This window comes from Hypanus sabinus, chromosome 16 (genome assembly GCF_030144855.1).
Source record: "Hypanus sabinus isolate sHypSab1 chromosome 16, sHypSab1.hap1, whole genome shotgun sequence".
Taxonomy (NCBI): Eukaryota; Metazoa; Chordata; class Chondrichthyes; order Myliobatiformes; family Dasyatidae; genus Hypanus; species Hypanus sabinus.
Genome location: NC_082721.1, coordinates 74,541,219 through 74,556,350, shown reverse-complemented (window position 1 = coordinate 74,556,350; position 15,132 = coordinate 74,541,219). Strand labels below are relative to the sequence as shown.

General features: G+C 41.2%; 1 protein-coding gene across 4 annotated transcripts in view; it reads right to left on the bottom strand.

Moving 5' to 3' along the window:
- Positions 1 to 5,760: 5,760 nt before the first annotated feature.
- Positions 5,761 to 15,132, bottom strand: part of LOC132406450 (hepatic lectin-like) — an 86,890-nt gene continuing 77,518 nt past the window's right edge. For all 4 annotated transcript variants that reach the window (XM_059992141.1, XM_059992143.1, XM_059992142.1 and 1 more), the window contains 2 exons: positions 13,900 to 14,009; positions 5,761 to 8,320 (listed from right to left, as the gene is read on the bottom strand). In XM_059992141.1, coding sequence (XP_059848124.1) covers positions 8,173 to 8,320; positions 13,900 to 14,009 — 258 coding nt within the window. In that variant the 3' untranslated portion in view covers positions 5,761 to 8,172. The remainder of the gene's footprint in view (positions 8,321 to 13,899; positions 14,010 to 15,132) is intronic.

Genomic DNA, 15,132 nt, shown 5'->3' with positions numbered 1-15,132 from the left:
CTATATTAAGTATCCTGAACGCTGCTTCAATAGTCCAGGAGAACGGTGTCTTCAAAATAATGGCTGGTCACAGTATCATGATTTCAGCCTCCAACCCCAACGTGTGACATCATGGCTTCCTTTTTCTGACATCGGACAAACACTATTTTGACTCCAGTTATCAGTATTTCGGAGCGTCAGGAGACGCAACTGAAAAATGTGGAGCTCCAATCAACAACTGCGAACGAAACGTGATAACAGTGGGTGGTCGACCTCACGGTACCAGCAAGATTTAACTTTACACAGTATCCGTCCAGACTGTCCTACAGGGCCACCGTAAGATACAGATCCCTTTCCATCTTTTAAATTCACCAGAATTGCCGTTGGTGCTTGGACTTCCTGGCTTTCTCGGCACAATCCGCGGATTTATTTGTCCCGAAGGGAGCTGAAATTGAATGCCTGTGTACCTGTCTGGGTCCAGCTCAAGCGCTGTCAGCATAACCTCTCTTAAGTCAACTGCAAGTGTCTGGTGTTCCAGCTAAATAGGATGAAGTTCTTGGAATCTGCACTGGGCAGAAGGCTGCAGTTCTGTATCCACACTGTTCATACAACGCTACCGTTGACTTCCTCCCTTGGTCTAGCACTCCCACGGGTCGGGACCTTTCCCTCTCTTGTTCATACTTGGTGACCATGAAAAACGCATCGGCCTCAGGTTGACTCATCCATCTGCTTCAGCAGCCGGGACAGGTTTCCTGTTTTGTGAGCAAGAAGAATGGCATACTCCATCTTGCCGTGATGATCGACCTCTCAACAATAACTTGTGGAGAAAAACAGCCCTCTTCCCATGCTTGCCTGTGCATTTGAGTAGCAATCTTACACGTTAAGTTATGTGTGCGCACTGCTTACAATGTGATTCGTCTCGAAGAAGAAGAAGAGTGGAAAGCACTACACTATATTGACTAGAAGCTCCTGGCTAGGCCTATCTTCACCCGATCAAATTTCTTTTGGCATTTGTTAAACAATATTTACATTTTAATTTACATATATACATGTAGCTTTGCATAAATCGATGTATTTTTGCAGTTTAATTTTGTCCCAAATAAATAGTTCTAAATTCCATCCTGACACCGAGAATAAACTGACTGGCCTGAGCTTGTTGGATTTACCCTTACGTCGTTTTATTTGAAAAAAAAATCTGTAATGAAACCCACTCCCCCCACAATTATTGTAGCCGTTATTTTAGGTCTTCTGTTCCATTTTCAGTTTTTCGTTCTTTCAAGTACTTGACCTCAGATTTATGATCGATGGACGATCAGTTATTCGGAACGTCAGAAGACGCAACTCACTCAGGTTTGCCGATTGGGTACAGAAATCATCGATTCGCGGCAGTTTGGTGTTTTCGAGCAGCATCCAAGCTGCGGTCATGATTCAATGTCAAAACAAATTAAAATAAGACAGAGGCCATTATTACCGTGCCCATATTGTGAGTGAACAATGCTAGAGTGGAGATTTTGAGGCTTTAACTATTCGAGGCTTCAACGAAGGGTGGCTTGTATGAGAGGTCTCCTGTACTGAGTCTTGCAGTGGAACTGGGAAAGGAAGTGCGGCGGTTTGGTGATGGGAGATTCCTTAGTCAGAGGAACAGAAAGGAATTTCTGTGAACGCAAACGAGATTCCAGGATTGTATGTTGCCTCCAGGGAACCAGAGTGTCAGAGCTGATGCTGGAGGAGTTGTGGAGACATCTGTTGTTAATAAGTCAAACGAAGTCAGGAATCAAAAGGTGAAACATATTCCGACTAACGTCCTGAGCTGCTTATATTTCATTGCAGGAAGTATTGTAGGGACGGCAGATGGTCTCACAGCAAGGATCGACATATATAATTCGAATACTGTGGCCAGTAGTAAAGCGGCTGCAGGAGGAGCGGGACTGGCAGTCCAGTATTCCATGGTTATGCACGGAGTGGCGTTACTATTCAGGGTAAATGTCACGCCAGTGCGCAGACAGGACAAAAGAAGTGCTGTAATTAGGCATTATAGTTGGAACTAAGAATATGAAAAGTATGGCCACATTATAGGGCGATATTGTAGACCACAACCTAGGACGATCACAAATTATTCCATGGATATGGAGGCTTGCAAGCCTCAATGACGTGGTGAGCTATTTTGGTTGGAGTCAGGGTTCTTGATAGGGTCATCCATTCCAAACAGTTAAAGGGTAGAGGTAAGACTAATAGTGGTATGTCGGTCCTCCAGGTTCGGGAGTTCAACCCAGGCTAACAACCCACTCTGGTAAAACAAAATTGTTGCGGAAACAGCTATGGAGATTGATTCTGCATCTGATTGCAATGCTACTCCTGAATATCCACCCGCGACTGTAGGACTGGTAAAAATGAAAAACAGAGGCAAGTTGCTGACTTGATGAAAGAGGTTCTGAACATCACCAGACTGATACATTTTATTGCGGCCCTAAACGCCAACCGCGATAAAGCAGTAAATAAGTAATTATAGACCATCCAACAGTCGGCAGGATACAGAGGGACCAGAGAGATTTGAAGAGATTGCAAAGAGATTTCAAACAGTTGGAAGTTATTTATAGTGGGTTATTTTAACTTTCCGTAGGTTGCCTCTGACCCCCATATTAGTATAATTAATATATGCGATAGAGTTTTTCAAATGAGTTCCGGATATTTACCTTACTGCATACGTACGAGAGAATGTGCGATGCTTACCTCCTCGTAGGGAATGACACAGGACAGTTGACAAAAGTTTGAGTAGGGGAACACTTTGTATCGAATGATCATATTGACGTTAGATGCAAAGTAAAAATTGAGTAAGATGGATTTGTTTCGTTGGATATGATTCTAAATTGGAGGAAGGACAATTCTGATGGCATCAGAAAGGATCTGGTAAGTGTGGGTTGGAGCAGGCTATTTTTTCGACAAAGGCGTACGTGGTAAATGGAAGGTCGTCAAGAAATTAAGAGATCATAAAGCCTTTATGTGCCTATGAGAAGAAAAGGTAAAGATAACAGGTTTTGATTGTATCAGAAAAGATCTGGCAGATATGGATACGGAGGGGCTGTTTTCTGATAAAGGCGTACTTAGTGAGAGGGCATTTACAGTGTAATTGGGAGAGCACAAAGCTTGAATTTGCCTATCAGAATAAAAAGTAAAGATAACAGGTTTATGATATGGTTTACAAGAGATATTGAGGAGAAAAAATAAGTTGCCTAACAGACAATATAAAGAAGAAACCTAAGGAACTACAGATAGATGCTAACAGCAAAATGAATGCCAGCGACAGAATTGGTCCTCTGGAAGTTCAGAAAGGTAATCTATGCATGGTTCCAAACCAGACGCACGATATCTTAAATAAATTGTTTCATCTGCATTTACTCGGGAAACGGACACAGACTCAATAGAAGTGAGGCAAAGAAGCAAGGAGGTTATGGGCACAATGCAGATTACAGAAGAGAAAGTGTTTCTGTCTTGAGGCAAATTAGGCTGGATAAATCTCCAGGGCTTGTCAACTTGTTCCCTCGGACACTGTGGGGGGCAACTTCAGAATTTGTACGGGCTCTAGCAGAAATATTTACATAATCTGTCCTGATTGGTGAGGCACAGAGAGATTTGAGGAGAGGCAATGTTCTTCCGCTGTTCAGGAAAGTAAAAATAAACTAGGTATTTGTAGGCCGGTGAGCCCGACATCACTAGTGGCACCGTTTTTGGAAGGTTTTCTAAGTGACTGCTTAGAGTAGTATTTGATTAGACATTGGCTTCCTGGGATAAGCGAGAGAGTGGTAGTGGATGGTTGCGTCTGATAGGAGACTTGTGACTATTGCAGTACTGCAGCGATCGATACTGGGTCCGTTGTTGTTTAAGATGTATATTCGTGATTTGGATGATAATGTAGTTAACCACTATCAACAAATATGCGCACGGTGCCAGCAGAGGACGTGTAATGGAAAGCAAGGAAGGATGTCAAAATATGAGGGGTATACAAAATACGTGGGGTATTGATACGTTTAATCCAGCAGATTTTTTCCCCCATTGACTTCAGGTGAGAGCACAACTGGAGGTCATGGATTAAGGGTCAAAGGTGAAAGCTCATCCCTTATTTGTCCACTGTTAGTTTACAAATATGGGTACGGTCGAGATTTGCATTTTTTTCCTCTGTCTTAAGGTAATTTACCATCATATATTTCAATGTCCCCACCCATTTCCCATCTACACCAAGACTATTTTCGCTGTGTTGGCACCATTGTATTGATAAAGAGAGAAATGTTCTAGGCATTTACATTTGCGCCATTTTTTGATCTTGCCTCTTTTGTACAGCGGGCTATCGAAGGCCAGGTGAACAAAACGACTGAAGATGTTTTAATTTAGAAAAAAAAAACAATATACGTTTCTCAAGCGAGATCATACTATGTTTAGAAGGAGCATTTTAACAGAGTTGATGTTACTTGAAAGGCTATGCACGAGAAGATATTTAAAACTGACATGATAATAAAGTCAAGAAGCACATGGACAAGCAGGTGATATTCTGTACAAAGACAGCGTGCAGACAGATTTGAAATTGAAATTAGTATGGTGGTCGGCACAGATACAGTTGGCTGAATGTCTAGCACATGTATGATATATTTCAATGTTTTTGTTGACTGACCTGTGTTCATTTGGGTTGATTGTAACAATGGAGTGAGGGATACAATACGTCTGCGCATGAAAGTTTGTGCTAGCTAATATTTCTGTTGCTGCTGGTCGTCCATTGTGCCCATCGAACACTTAACTTTTACTCAGACAATATTCCCACACAGCAATGTGGAGGTGGTTTACATTACGAACTTTTCTAATCATTTCCCCAGGAAAGATCAAAGTTTCTAAACACGAGGGAGTCTGCAGATGCTGGAAATGCCGGGTATATGTTGCTTAATATCAAGGTACAGCTAGAAATATAGTTTCAACCCTCCTCTCGCAAACTCATTTATTTTACATAAAATTCATGGCGTTCACAATCGGACAAGAACACTTCCGGCCCTATTACTTTATTCCACAGTGACTTAGTATCAAAAATTAAAATTGTGGACATGTGGCAGCTCTTAACGACAGATCTTTACCCACCGATAGAACAGTATTTTCTGGTAATGCATACTCGGGTGTTGTTCATCGATCTGGTGGTTTTAGTGAAACCCAGACAAGTAACTGAAGCAGAGCAACCTGAACAAAAGTAATTAGATTTCTGAAGTTTGCTTTGTTTCAGTTTACTATACCTTTTAATCTGTCCTCTTCTTTGGCCAGATCAAGATTTTAGTCTATATGCAGCCAGATTAACCGACTTTATGCGTTTAAACACCGCTATAGAGGCAAAAATGAATTAATGCAGGGTTGCATGGATTCAGAATAAACAGATACAAGAAGTACGTTGCAAATAGTCAATAGATACAGCAAACGTTCTACTGTATTCTCCTGACGTCAGAGAATCGTTTAACGAAACTCACCGAGACCCGAGATTCAGAAAGACGAAATATCATTGATCCTTTATGAAGAATCCGGTCAGCAGTAAAAAAGGAACTTAAAGTTTCAGTTGATTATACAATGGTCTCACAAAACTTGGAGAACATGTGACGGAAGAAATGCGTTATGTTGGAAAGATGACATTGGGGATGTCATTAATTTTCAGTGGAAGATGATCTATTTTGAGATTTTATATACGCCTAATTATCAACATATTCCAGTGTTGGGCAACGATATTACTGAACAGCATACACACAGAAGTTTTAAAGCTGAGAATCTGTACCATATGCTTTATTTGAAGGTTACATTTACAGATTTGTGTCATTAGTTGCCGACAGAAAAAAAAAACTGCGAATGGCGGAGGGAAAAATAAGTCGAGATAAGCTGGACGCTCCGGCACACGGAGTCATACACCCTAATTTCAGTCTACTTTCTACCTATCGTCTACGGGATTAAAAACTGGCTAAGAACTATCCTAAACGTTAAAGAAAAAAGAGCAGGTTTCCAAAATAGCACTGGAGGTTTGGGATTCTCAATGCATCGGAAATCAAAAGTGCATGGTCGACAGAAATGTCCTGGAGCAGGAAGGACCAGCGAAAATGCATTGGTCTAGCATCCAGTCCAAATTGTTACTGTTAGTTGAAATAAAATATAGCCCAGTTTAATGCAAGGTATTAACGCTAGATATCTATTCTTAAATGCCACGGTTCCTCATGTACACGCCTTCCATTGTTCAAATGCTGTAAAGGTTTCTGCATCATGTACCGTTTCAGACAAAAAAATTCCACAGCATATTTGGTTAAAAAGGAAGTGATTTCCATTTGAAACATATCACCAAATTCTTCGTCTTTCTGCAAAGGGAAATTGTACCTATCTAATAACAGCTTCGATATATTTCCTAATTTACTCAGTTACGCATCCAATCAGCCAATTCTGTTCCAAGCCAATCCTCATTTTTTCCAAATAGTCCACATAGCTACATTTCGAGTCCTGACAATCTCCTTGCTTACTTCCCCTAAACCTCTCCAATCCAATCAGAACTTTTATGCCCGGGATTAGAATTGCAAGCAACGCTGAAACGGGGAGCCAAGTACATATTGCAATTTCCAGTATACCTTGCATTTCTTGTTATTCTTGAAAAATAGATAAACACAACCAGTCTGATTATTTTAACCACTGTTTAACTAGTCTTACTGTGATTTGGGATATACGGACATCCTTCCTCCAAAACATGCAAAGTTTGAGCAGATTTGTTCTATGGCCAAGGAATTAATAATTCGTCTAGATGTAAGGCAGCGAGTAATGTGAATGGTATGGGGCCATCCATAAACGGGAATTTCAAGAAGATGAGGAGGAATACAAATTTACCCAGCTGTATCAGGGTTTAACCATTTCCACTATCGAGGACATCTTCAAGAGGCTGTTGCTCAAGAAGGTCACATTCATTACTGAGGGCCTTCACATCCAGGACATGTCAGCTTCTAGTTACTATTATTAAGAGCACTACAGGAGGCTGAAGACCTATAGCTAGCAATGTAGTAACAGGTTCTTACCCTCTGCCATCTGACAGCTGAACGGTTATAAAAACCTGACAAATTTCAGAGTTGTATATATATAAATGCTTGGATAATAAATGGACCTTTGAATATTTGAGACTTTTAACCTGAACATTATTCTTTATTCTTTTATTCTTTTCGTCGTTATTCTTTTATTGCAGAATTTAATTGCGGAACTTAAGACTTTTATGTCTTGGACTGACCTGGCTCAAAACGGTAAAAAAGATCACTTCGTATGTCACTGATAATAAAAAAATCTTTCTACTTGACTGCAAATTTATCTGCTTTGTCCCTTGTCCCAAATGCATTCTGTCAGTCTTCTTTTGTTATGCATATTTGCCAGTTTCCCACTAAATTAAACAGGGATGCATATTTCATTCCAGTGTAAACGTACCCACTTTTCTGTAAAGCACATTTTCCAGCTCAAAGGGTTCAATGAGGAAGCTGGAGCAGCTCCAGTTACTAGATAATTTAAAGCTTAGAGAGTCTACAGGTGTCGAACTCAAGGCCCTCAGGCCATATCCGGCCCGGAGTACAATTATATCTGGCCCGCGAGATCATTTTAGATAGATCTATTATTTTAATTATTAATTGCCCGGCAATATGAAGCCTATGATTGTCAATTAATACCAATCTTAAAAATAATGCTTGCTCAGCAGTCTTCTTCATAAGAAACGGAATTTGTGAAGTGAAACACTTTGTAGTTATAGCAGAGACTGAGACACACGAGAACAGGCTGAAAAAACGGAGGCAATGAAAGCTGCGTTCGCATGCGCCCGACTGATCCGGCCCGCATGAAGCTGCATTTTGCCCAATTCGGCCCGTGACCTAAAATGAGTTTGACACCCCTGCGTAGACAGTTTCCAAGTGGTTTTTGAAAGGCGATGAATACTTTGATACTTTGCTTGTAGTCATGATCTAATTTCATTACAGCTGGAGTGAAAAAATTGACAAATATGGAGTTTTGAATAGACTCTCTAGAGTTAAGGACACGAATGAGTGACTGGATTACTTTTTTTAATATGAGCACCCTTTGGATAGACTAAATCTGTGCTTATACGACATATCATCTATATAGCATATTCAATATTGACAAGCTGGGTTATTGCTCTCTTGGTACCAACTGCTATATGGTGGAGGCAATCAATGCAGCTCTCTCACAGATCCAGCTCTGGCTGGTAACACATGGCAAATCATTCCATTTTCCATTATCAAATGTCTCCACACAGTCCTCGGCATTCTTTTCATCATTTGGTTCCCCTTTGCTCCAGTTTCTAAATAAAAGGACAAGAAAAGTTGTATTATTAATACGGCACCGAATTCAATCTCGGCCTTACCTCCATATTCATCCTCCAAGCTCTGGTGCAGCTAGAAAACCAGCATATGCAGGCAGATACTCTCTTGTTTTCACAGAAGCAGTAAATGGTACTGGGCGTATTGTCAGCATAGGGCAATGTATAGTGAAATAGTATAATAAATTTATGCCCATGCAATGTCATGTCTGTAGGACTTATTATCATCATTACAACAGAAATATCCACTCGGAATCATAGATTTTCCGTTGCTTCTCCCATCTGTGATCTGATGCGTTTGTTACTTTCATATAGAAAGGCTTGACCTGGCATCTGGTATTTGGCCCTTCCAGGTGGAGATGTGATAACTGCTCTAATTATGACTTTGGCACAGAACACTTTCTTGGTAATTGCACAGAATCGAAGTGTCGCCCTCCGTTTAGTAAATATATTATTAATCAGTATTATAAATGGATGTGGTGGGGCTGTATAATATTAACCGAATGCATTTGTTTTAGAGCGATTTCTCTCTGCCTGCTGCATGCAAGTTTACCAGTTTTCATCATGATCTTTCATTCTTCTAAATTTGAGGATAATGTTCACAGTCGCCTCTTTCAGAAAATCAGCTGCTCTGCACCAGTTGTTTTGAACCTTCATTGTCTCATTTTGTGGTATGTATATTCATATTTTAATAGAACAAAACTGTTCAAAATACTCCAGCTAATGTAACAAATATTTACTGCTGCATTCTAATGCCCTCAGAATAAAAACAAGAATGCCTTCTCCTTTCGTAATAACTTGGTAGACATGCATTTGGTTTTCAATGACGTGTACATAAATTCACATCAGTTTATTCGAACATTATCATTTTCCAATTTACATTTCAGTAAATATCCGAACATCACACCCCTCTAAACCATTGCATCCGTCTTCAGAACTGACTCTACCTCCTAAAGCAAAGCGGCATATTCCTTGACTAAGAGACTTGTTGATTGACTTATCAGCCTCCACGCTTGACTACGTATTACCACTGGCTGCTATTCCGCCAGTGCTCTTCATTTTTGAGCCGAAGAGTGGGTTGGGCAACCGATATCTGGCTGTGAAACCAGCATACCTATAATAGAGTCATAGAGTACAGCACGAACAGGCCCTTCACCGATCTAGTCTGCGTAGAACCATCCGACTGTAGCTTTAGACTTTAGCTCTGTATGCCCCTACCATGCAGGTACCTATTCAAACTTCCGTTAAATGTTTAAGCCAAGCTCGCATGCACCACCTGCGCTGGCAGCACATCCCACATGCTCACCACAATCTGAGAGAAGAATTTACCTCATTTCTTTCCTCAGCATTTCACCTTTCACCATTAACCAATGACCACTGGTTGTAATCCAACCTAACCTGATCGGAATAACCCTGCTGGCATTTACCTTATCTATACCTCTCATCCTTTAGCACATCTTTATGAAATCCCACCACTTCTGTCTTTTACCTTCATTGGAATATAATCTTAATCTATTCATGTTTCCTCTAACTCAGGTGCTCCAATCTGGCAATAGTCTTGCAAATGTTCTCTGTACTCATTCAACCTTAGCTGCATCTTTCCTATAGGTAGGTAAGCAAGATTGAACTCAATAATCCAAATTAGACCTCACCAATGTCTTATACAACTTCAACGTAACATTCCATCTGCTGTATTCAGTATGTTGATTTATGAAGACCAATGTGACAAAAGGTTTCTTTCCGACACTATCTGCCTGTAACGCCAGTTTCGATAAATTTTGGACCTGTATTCCCGTATCTCTTTGTTCTGCAGCACACCTCAGTGCACAAGCTTTCTTTGTGGAAGGCCTACACTGGCTTGTCTTAACCAAGTATAGCTCCTCGCATTTGTCCTCAATAAGTTTGATGTGCCATTTTTCAGCCTATTTTTCACCAGGTTCGGATCCCGCTGCAAGGTGATAGACTTCCTCGTTGTCCACTACAACCCCCATCTTGCTGTCAACGCAGACGTAATGACCCATTTAACCGCATTATTATCCAGAGCGTTAAAGTAGATGACAAGAAGCCACGGACCCAGCACCAATCGCTTCAGCACTCTTTGAGTCACAGGCATCCAGTGAAGGAAGCAACCATCTGCTACCATTTTCTGGCTTCTCCCACAAAGCTAATGTCTAATCCGCGGTTAAAGTTTAAAAATTACAAACCCCCATGGCAGTTTGCGGAGTACAACTGCGTCCAATCGCTGAAGAGGATTCATTAAAACAGAAAATAAGGATAAGGCAGGGGCAGATGGTGCAGGAACTGTGTGAGTGGACCACTGTTGGAGTGGCTTGGGTTCATCAGGTTTGAGTGAAGTAAGTATCTGAAAAGCATCAACTTTTTCTTTTGATTCTTCATCTGCTATGCCACAGTCAGTGCAGGGAGAATGGTGACAGAAACTATATTTTCTCTTGTGTTTGGGATGCAGGAATTTCCAGAGATATTCATACTGCTGGATAAAGATATCTGCACCAGGTTCTTTGATCTCGAACTCCTCACAGAACGTTAAGTTTCTGGAGCTGCAGCTCGATGATGTTCTGCTGATACTGGTAAATGATTAAGTTATAGGTATAACATATAGGGCTGTAATCACCCTGAGGTTTCGGGAGGCAGGTAACTGGGTGAATGCCAGAAGAAGAAAGGGAATTGGGCAGCAAGTGTATCGTTCGCCTGTGGCCGTTCCCCTCAAATAATTAGTGTAACATTTTGGATATTTTTGAGGGGCTGGGGCGCAGCGACCAGATCTATGGCCTTGACTCTGGCACTGTGGTTCTGAAGAGAAGGAGGGTGAAAAAGACTGCAGTAGTGATAAGAATAGAGGAATAATTCGAGTAACGAAGATAAGATTCTGCGGGCACGATAGAGCGACCCTGATATTATATTGCCTCGCAGGTGCTCGGCTCATTGTTATCTCAGATAAGGCTATGGCATTCCAAAGGACAGTCTGGGGGTCCTGCACTATAACTTAGCACTTAATATTCTGCACTCATTTTCCATAACCACTCCTCCTACCTATTCCATTGGTATCCACCTGGATCACCAACTCTGGATACTCACATCGTGAGGTGCTGAGCACTACATCCGAGATATCTGGAACGCTGGCACTAGAGAGGTAACATGCCATCGGGAATCTCGTTCTCGTAAACAGAATCTTTCTGTTCCTCTAACTAACGAAGCCCTTATCAGCAACAGGTCGCTGCATCTTCCTTCCCCTTCCTTTCAGTTCCAGGTACCTGACTGTTGTGTCTTTCCTCTACTCGACCATCCCCCTCAACACTCTCCAAAGTGTTGTTCAGGGAGGTGGCCCCTGGTGAACTCTGTAATGGCTATTTAAACCCTTTCTCCTTCCTGCCTCTTACCTATTTTCCTGTGTCCTTCACCTTGGTGCTAACTACCGCTCTATTTGTCTTAACTATCACCCCTCAGTGTTCCAAATGATCCGGACTTCTCCATTACCGGCCCCATATCCTTAACAGAGGGTGTTGGAAGCTGTAGCCGTGTACATTTCTCGTATGCAGGTCTCCTTGCTTTCCCATACCCCGCACAGGAGCATTCAACTGCCGTCCCTTCTATCCCCACTGTTCTAAATGAACACATATAAAGAAAGAAAAAAAAACAATAAACAAACATTTGGAAAATTCTACAAACATATATTTGCTTTTTCTGACTGAAGCCTATCCTCGTTGAAATCTCAGAGAGCTAAAGAGTTAAAATCTCCACTCCAACACTGACCGCCGTAACAATGGTCAGTCCGCCTTCGCCGCCTTATTTTATATTGCTCTTGCCAATCAATCCTGATCCCAAATGGCCGCTGCTAAAAAAAAACAGCAAACTTTCGCAAGTCGATGCAGTTATGTACTCAACCAGCGAAGCTGAGTGAGCTAAATCTTCTCACTTTGTGGATCTCCAAATGACTGCTGCTAAAAAATGTGCCCCAATCTGGGATAATAGACTCCTCAGGTATATACAATGTTTTTTTTATGAGTGAGTTGGCTTCCATGATTCTCATCTCAGAACTTAATCTTTTTCTACCCACGTGACTTTTTCCTACTTCTTGCATTCAAGGTTTTCCTGTTAAAGTGGCTCGCGACAGCAACATTGGTCAACGGTGCAGATAATTCCCACTACAACAACGTCCACTGCATGCTCCTGAGGCTCGTTCTCTGTGTGAAGCTGTTTCATATTCGCCAGTGCTGTTTTTAACTGCCCTTTTTTGCCTGATACCTCCAACATCAGTAGCCTTTGTGTTCACAGACCTACTGATTCCGCGACACCAGACCCACAACTTACTACAAATTTAAATTTTCTGTCCAGGCATTAAACCCGTATACATACTGTATAGACTTCGTTGATTCTTCGGGCCCCTGCACATAGCCAATGTTTAATACAAGTCAACACTCTCTGGATTACACCAGTGAATGGAATCTTTTCAATATTCTTAGGGACCACAGATCCACACTTCACTCTGGGTAGCTCCAAATCTTTTTTTCTAGCATTAAACCTTTGTTTTAACTACCAGTCGGATAAGCTGCAGTATCTGCAGATGCATTTCTGGAAGAATCTGTATTAACGCGAGTCTTTTTGTCAGTAAATAAGGACTTGATTCATCAATCACACCACAATAAGAAGATGTAATCTCAAAACATAAAAAATCAGAAACAGAATGATAGTTTGTATAAATAGTTGAGCAACTGAGCTGTGAATAGATGATGCTTGTTTTAAATAGCAACGGTGAGGTAATTGCCATCTAATTCTTTTTCATACGCATGTGCTCTAGGGAGGCCAAAAGCTTCAAATTAAAACTCCAATGCAATTCTGTGAGCGACGGATGAAGTTTAAGCTCAAAATCCAATCTGGTACTGCAAAGCACTGGAAAAAATGGAATTACTGATGCTGGAATTTGATGGAAAATCAAAATCCTGAAAAACTCAGAATTTCAGGATACATCAATAGAGCAAAAGTAATTGTCGACAATTAGGCTCGAGACCCTGTATCTGGAATGAGAGTAGAGAGGGAGGAGCAAAACCGTATAAAAAGGAGAGAAGGTGAGGTGAGACAGGTAGACCTCGTAGGATAATGGGCAGAAAGAATCAGGTGAGTGAGGGAGAGCTGTAGACTTAGGCGCAGAGGTTGTATAGTGACAACAGAACATATGGACTATAAGTGCGCGAATGTGATACGTAAGAATGACGTGGAAACGGCCCATTAAGATAGATAAGTGGAGGGTAGCTGTCTGAACGAATCTAGTGAACTATGTGGCTTGCAGATGGATGGAAATAGGACAGCGGGTGATGTAAAGGAGGGAAGAGTGGCTAGAGAGGGTATGGGAAATAGAACAAATATGGGAGAATGACTGGTGAATCTCATGCCACGTAAAACATTAGTATAGTAGGTAAGGACTACCTGAAATTAGAAAGTGTAGTTATGTGTAAATAATCCCCGGAATATGAAGTGCTGAGGTATTTGGTTCTCCATTTATCATTCAACGCCAGAGAGGTGGGACAAACTAGAAAGAAACTCACGATGAAGAGGAAGAATAATCCGTTCCGTCCACCCAGCGCCAATCACCTTCAGACGCAGCATCACTGAGGCCAATCCAGTAACGACTTTGAAGGGTGTTTATTAAAAATTCCTGCCATGGAAATGGAAATGTCTCATTGTCTGTAGCACCAATGACTAATGTAATAGTATTGACCAACTCCGTAGTTGATATACTAATAAACAAAGCCCAATTATTCATTTCAATGCAGATAAATGGCCAAATGAAAGTGGGTGAGAATAACACTGGATCGTCTTTTTTATTCATCAACTCAAAATTTAGGCGGCAATCATGAGAAGAAGGCATAATTTAGCTAGCCTTTCGTAGCAGTGCTAAGACACCGAATTTGCCTCAAACGGATCCACACCGTCACTGTACTACATTTCCAACACTTCCACCAGCTTTGCTTTGGCAACTAAGAACCTCTACTTTTTCTGACTTCTGTGGATGAGTTGCTGTCCTGAACCTTTACTGAATTTACCTTTTCACACATTGTATTGGCTGGCTGTCATTTGAGCGCCACTGTGTAGGAAAACAGAGGTACTAAGAAGCTACATTTGCAGTCATAGCTCTGGAAATTAGGGGTAATTTTACAGTCCCTCGTGTCTCCTTCATCTGCTGGTTTTCCCCTGCAGATTTTCCAGGAATATGCAAATTAGAAATGATCCTTTGAAGCCTTTTGAATGAATGAATGTATCACAGCGACTAATAAACTGTTCATTAAGGAATCTGCTTTGTGCTCTGGTACAAAATTTCTTGTGTAGTTTTGGAGCTGCAAAGCAAGAGCAGATTATTATATCACAGATCTGTTTTGAGTCTTTGTGTGATGGCTTAAAGAACAAGAATAGAATACAAAGCCTCACAGAGACACTTTACATCCATGATATAAATATGGGATGTGTACGATTTCCTAGTCGGAGATGCCTCCCAGGATGTTGATTGTTAGGGGGTTATTCATTGATGGTAAGGCCATTTGCTTTCAAAAATTGGCCACTTATCAGCACATGCAGAATTTGTTGCTGCATCCAGATCTGAATTGAATTAATTACTGAGGCCTTGAAAAGGCTTTTGATCTTTACGAAATCAACGATAAACATTCTCACTCCTGGTCTCACCTTGGACGAACGTTAATGAGGAAATACCTGAAGGTGGTGCCTTGTTAATTTCTGCCTTATGGGATTCTACCAGAATGACCTGATGCTCAGATGACTGACTT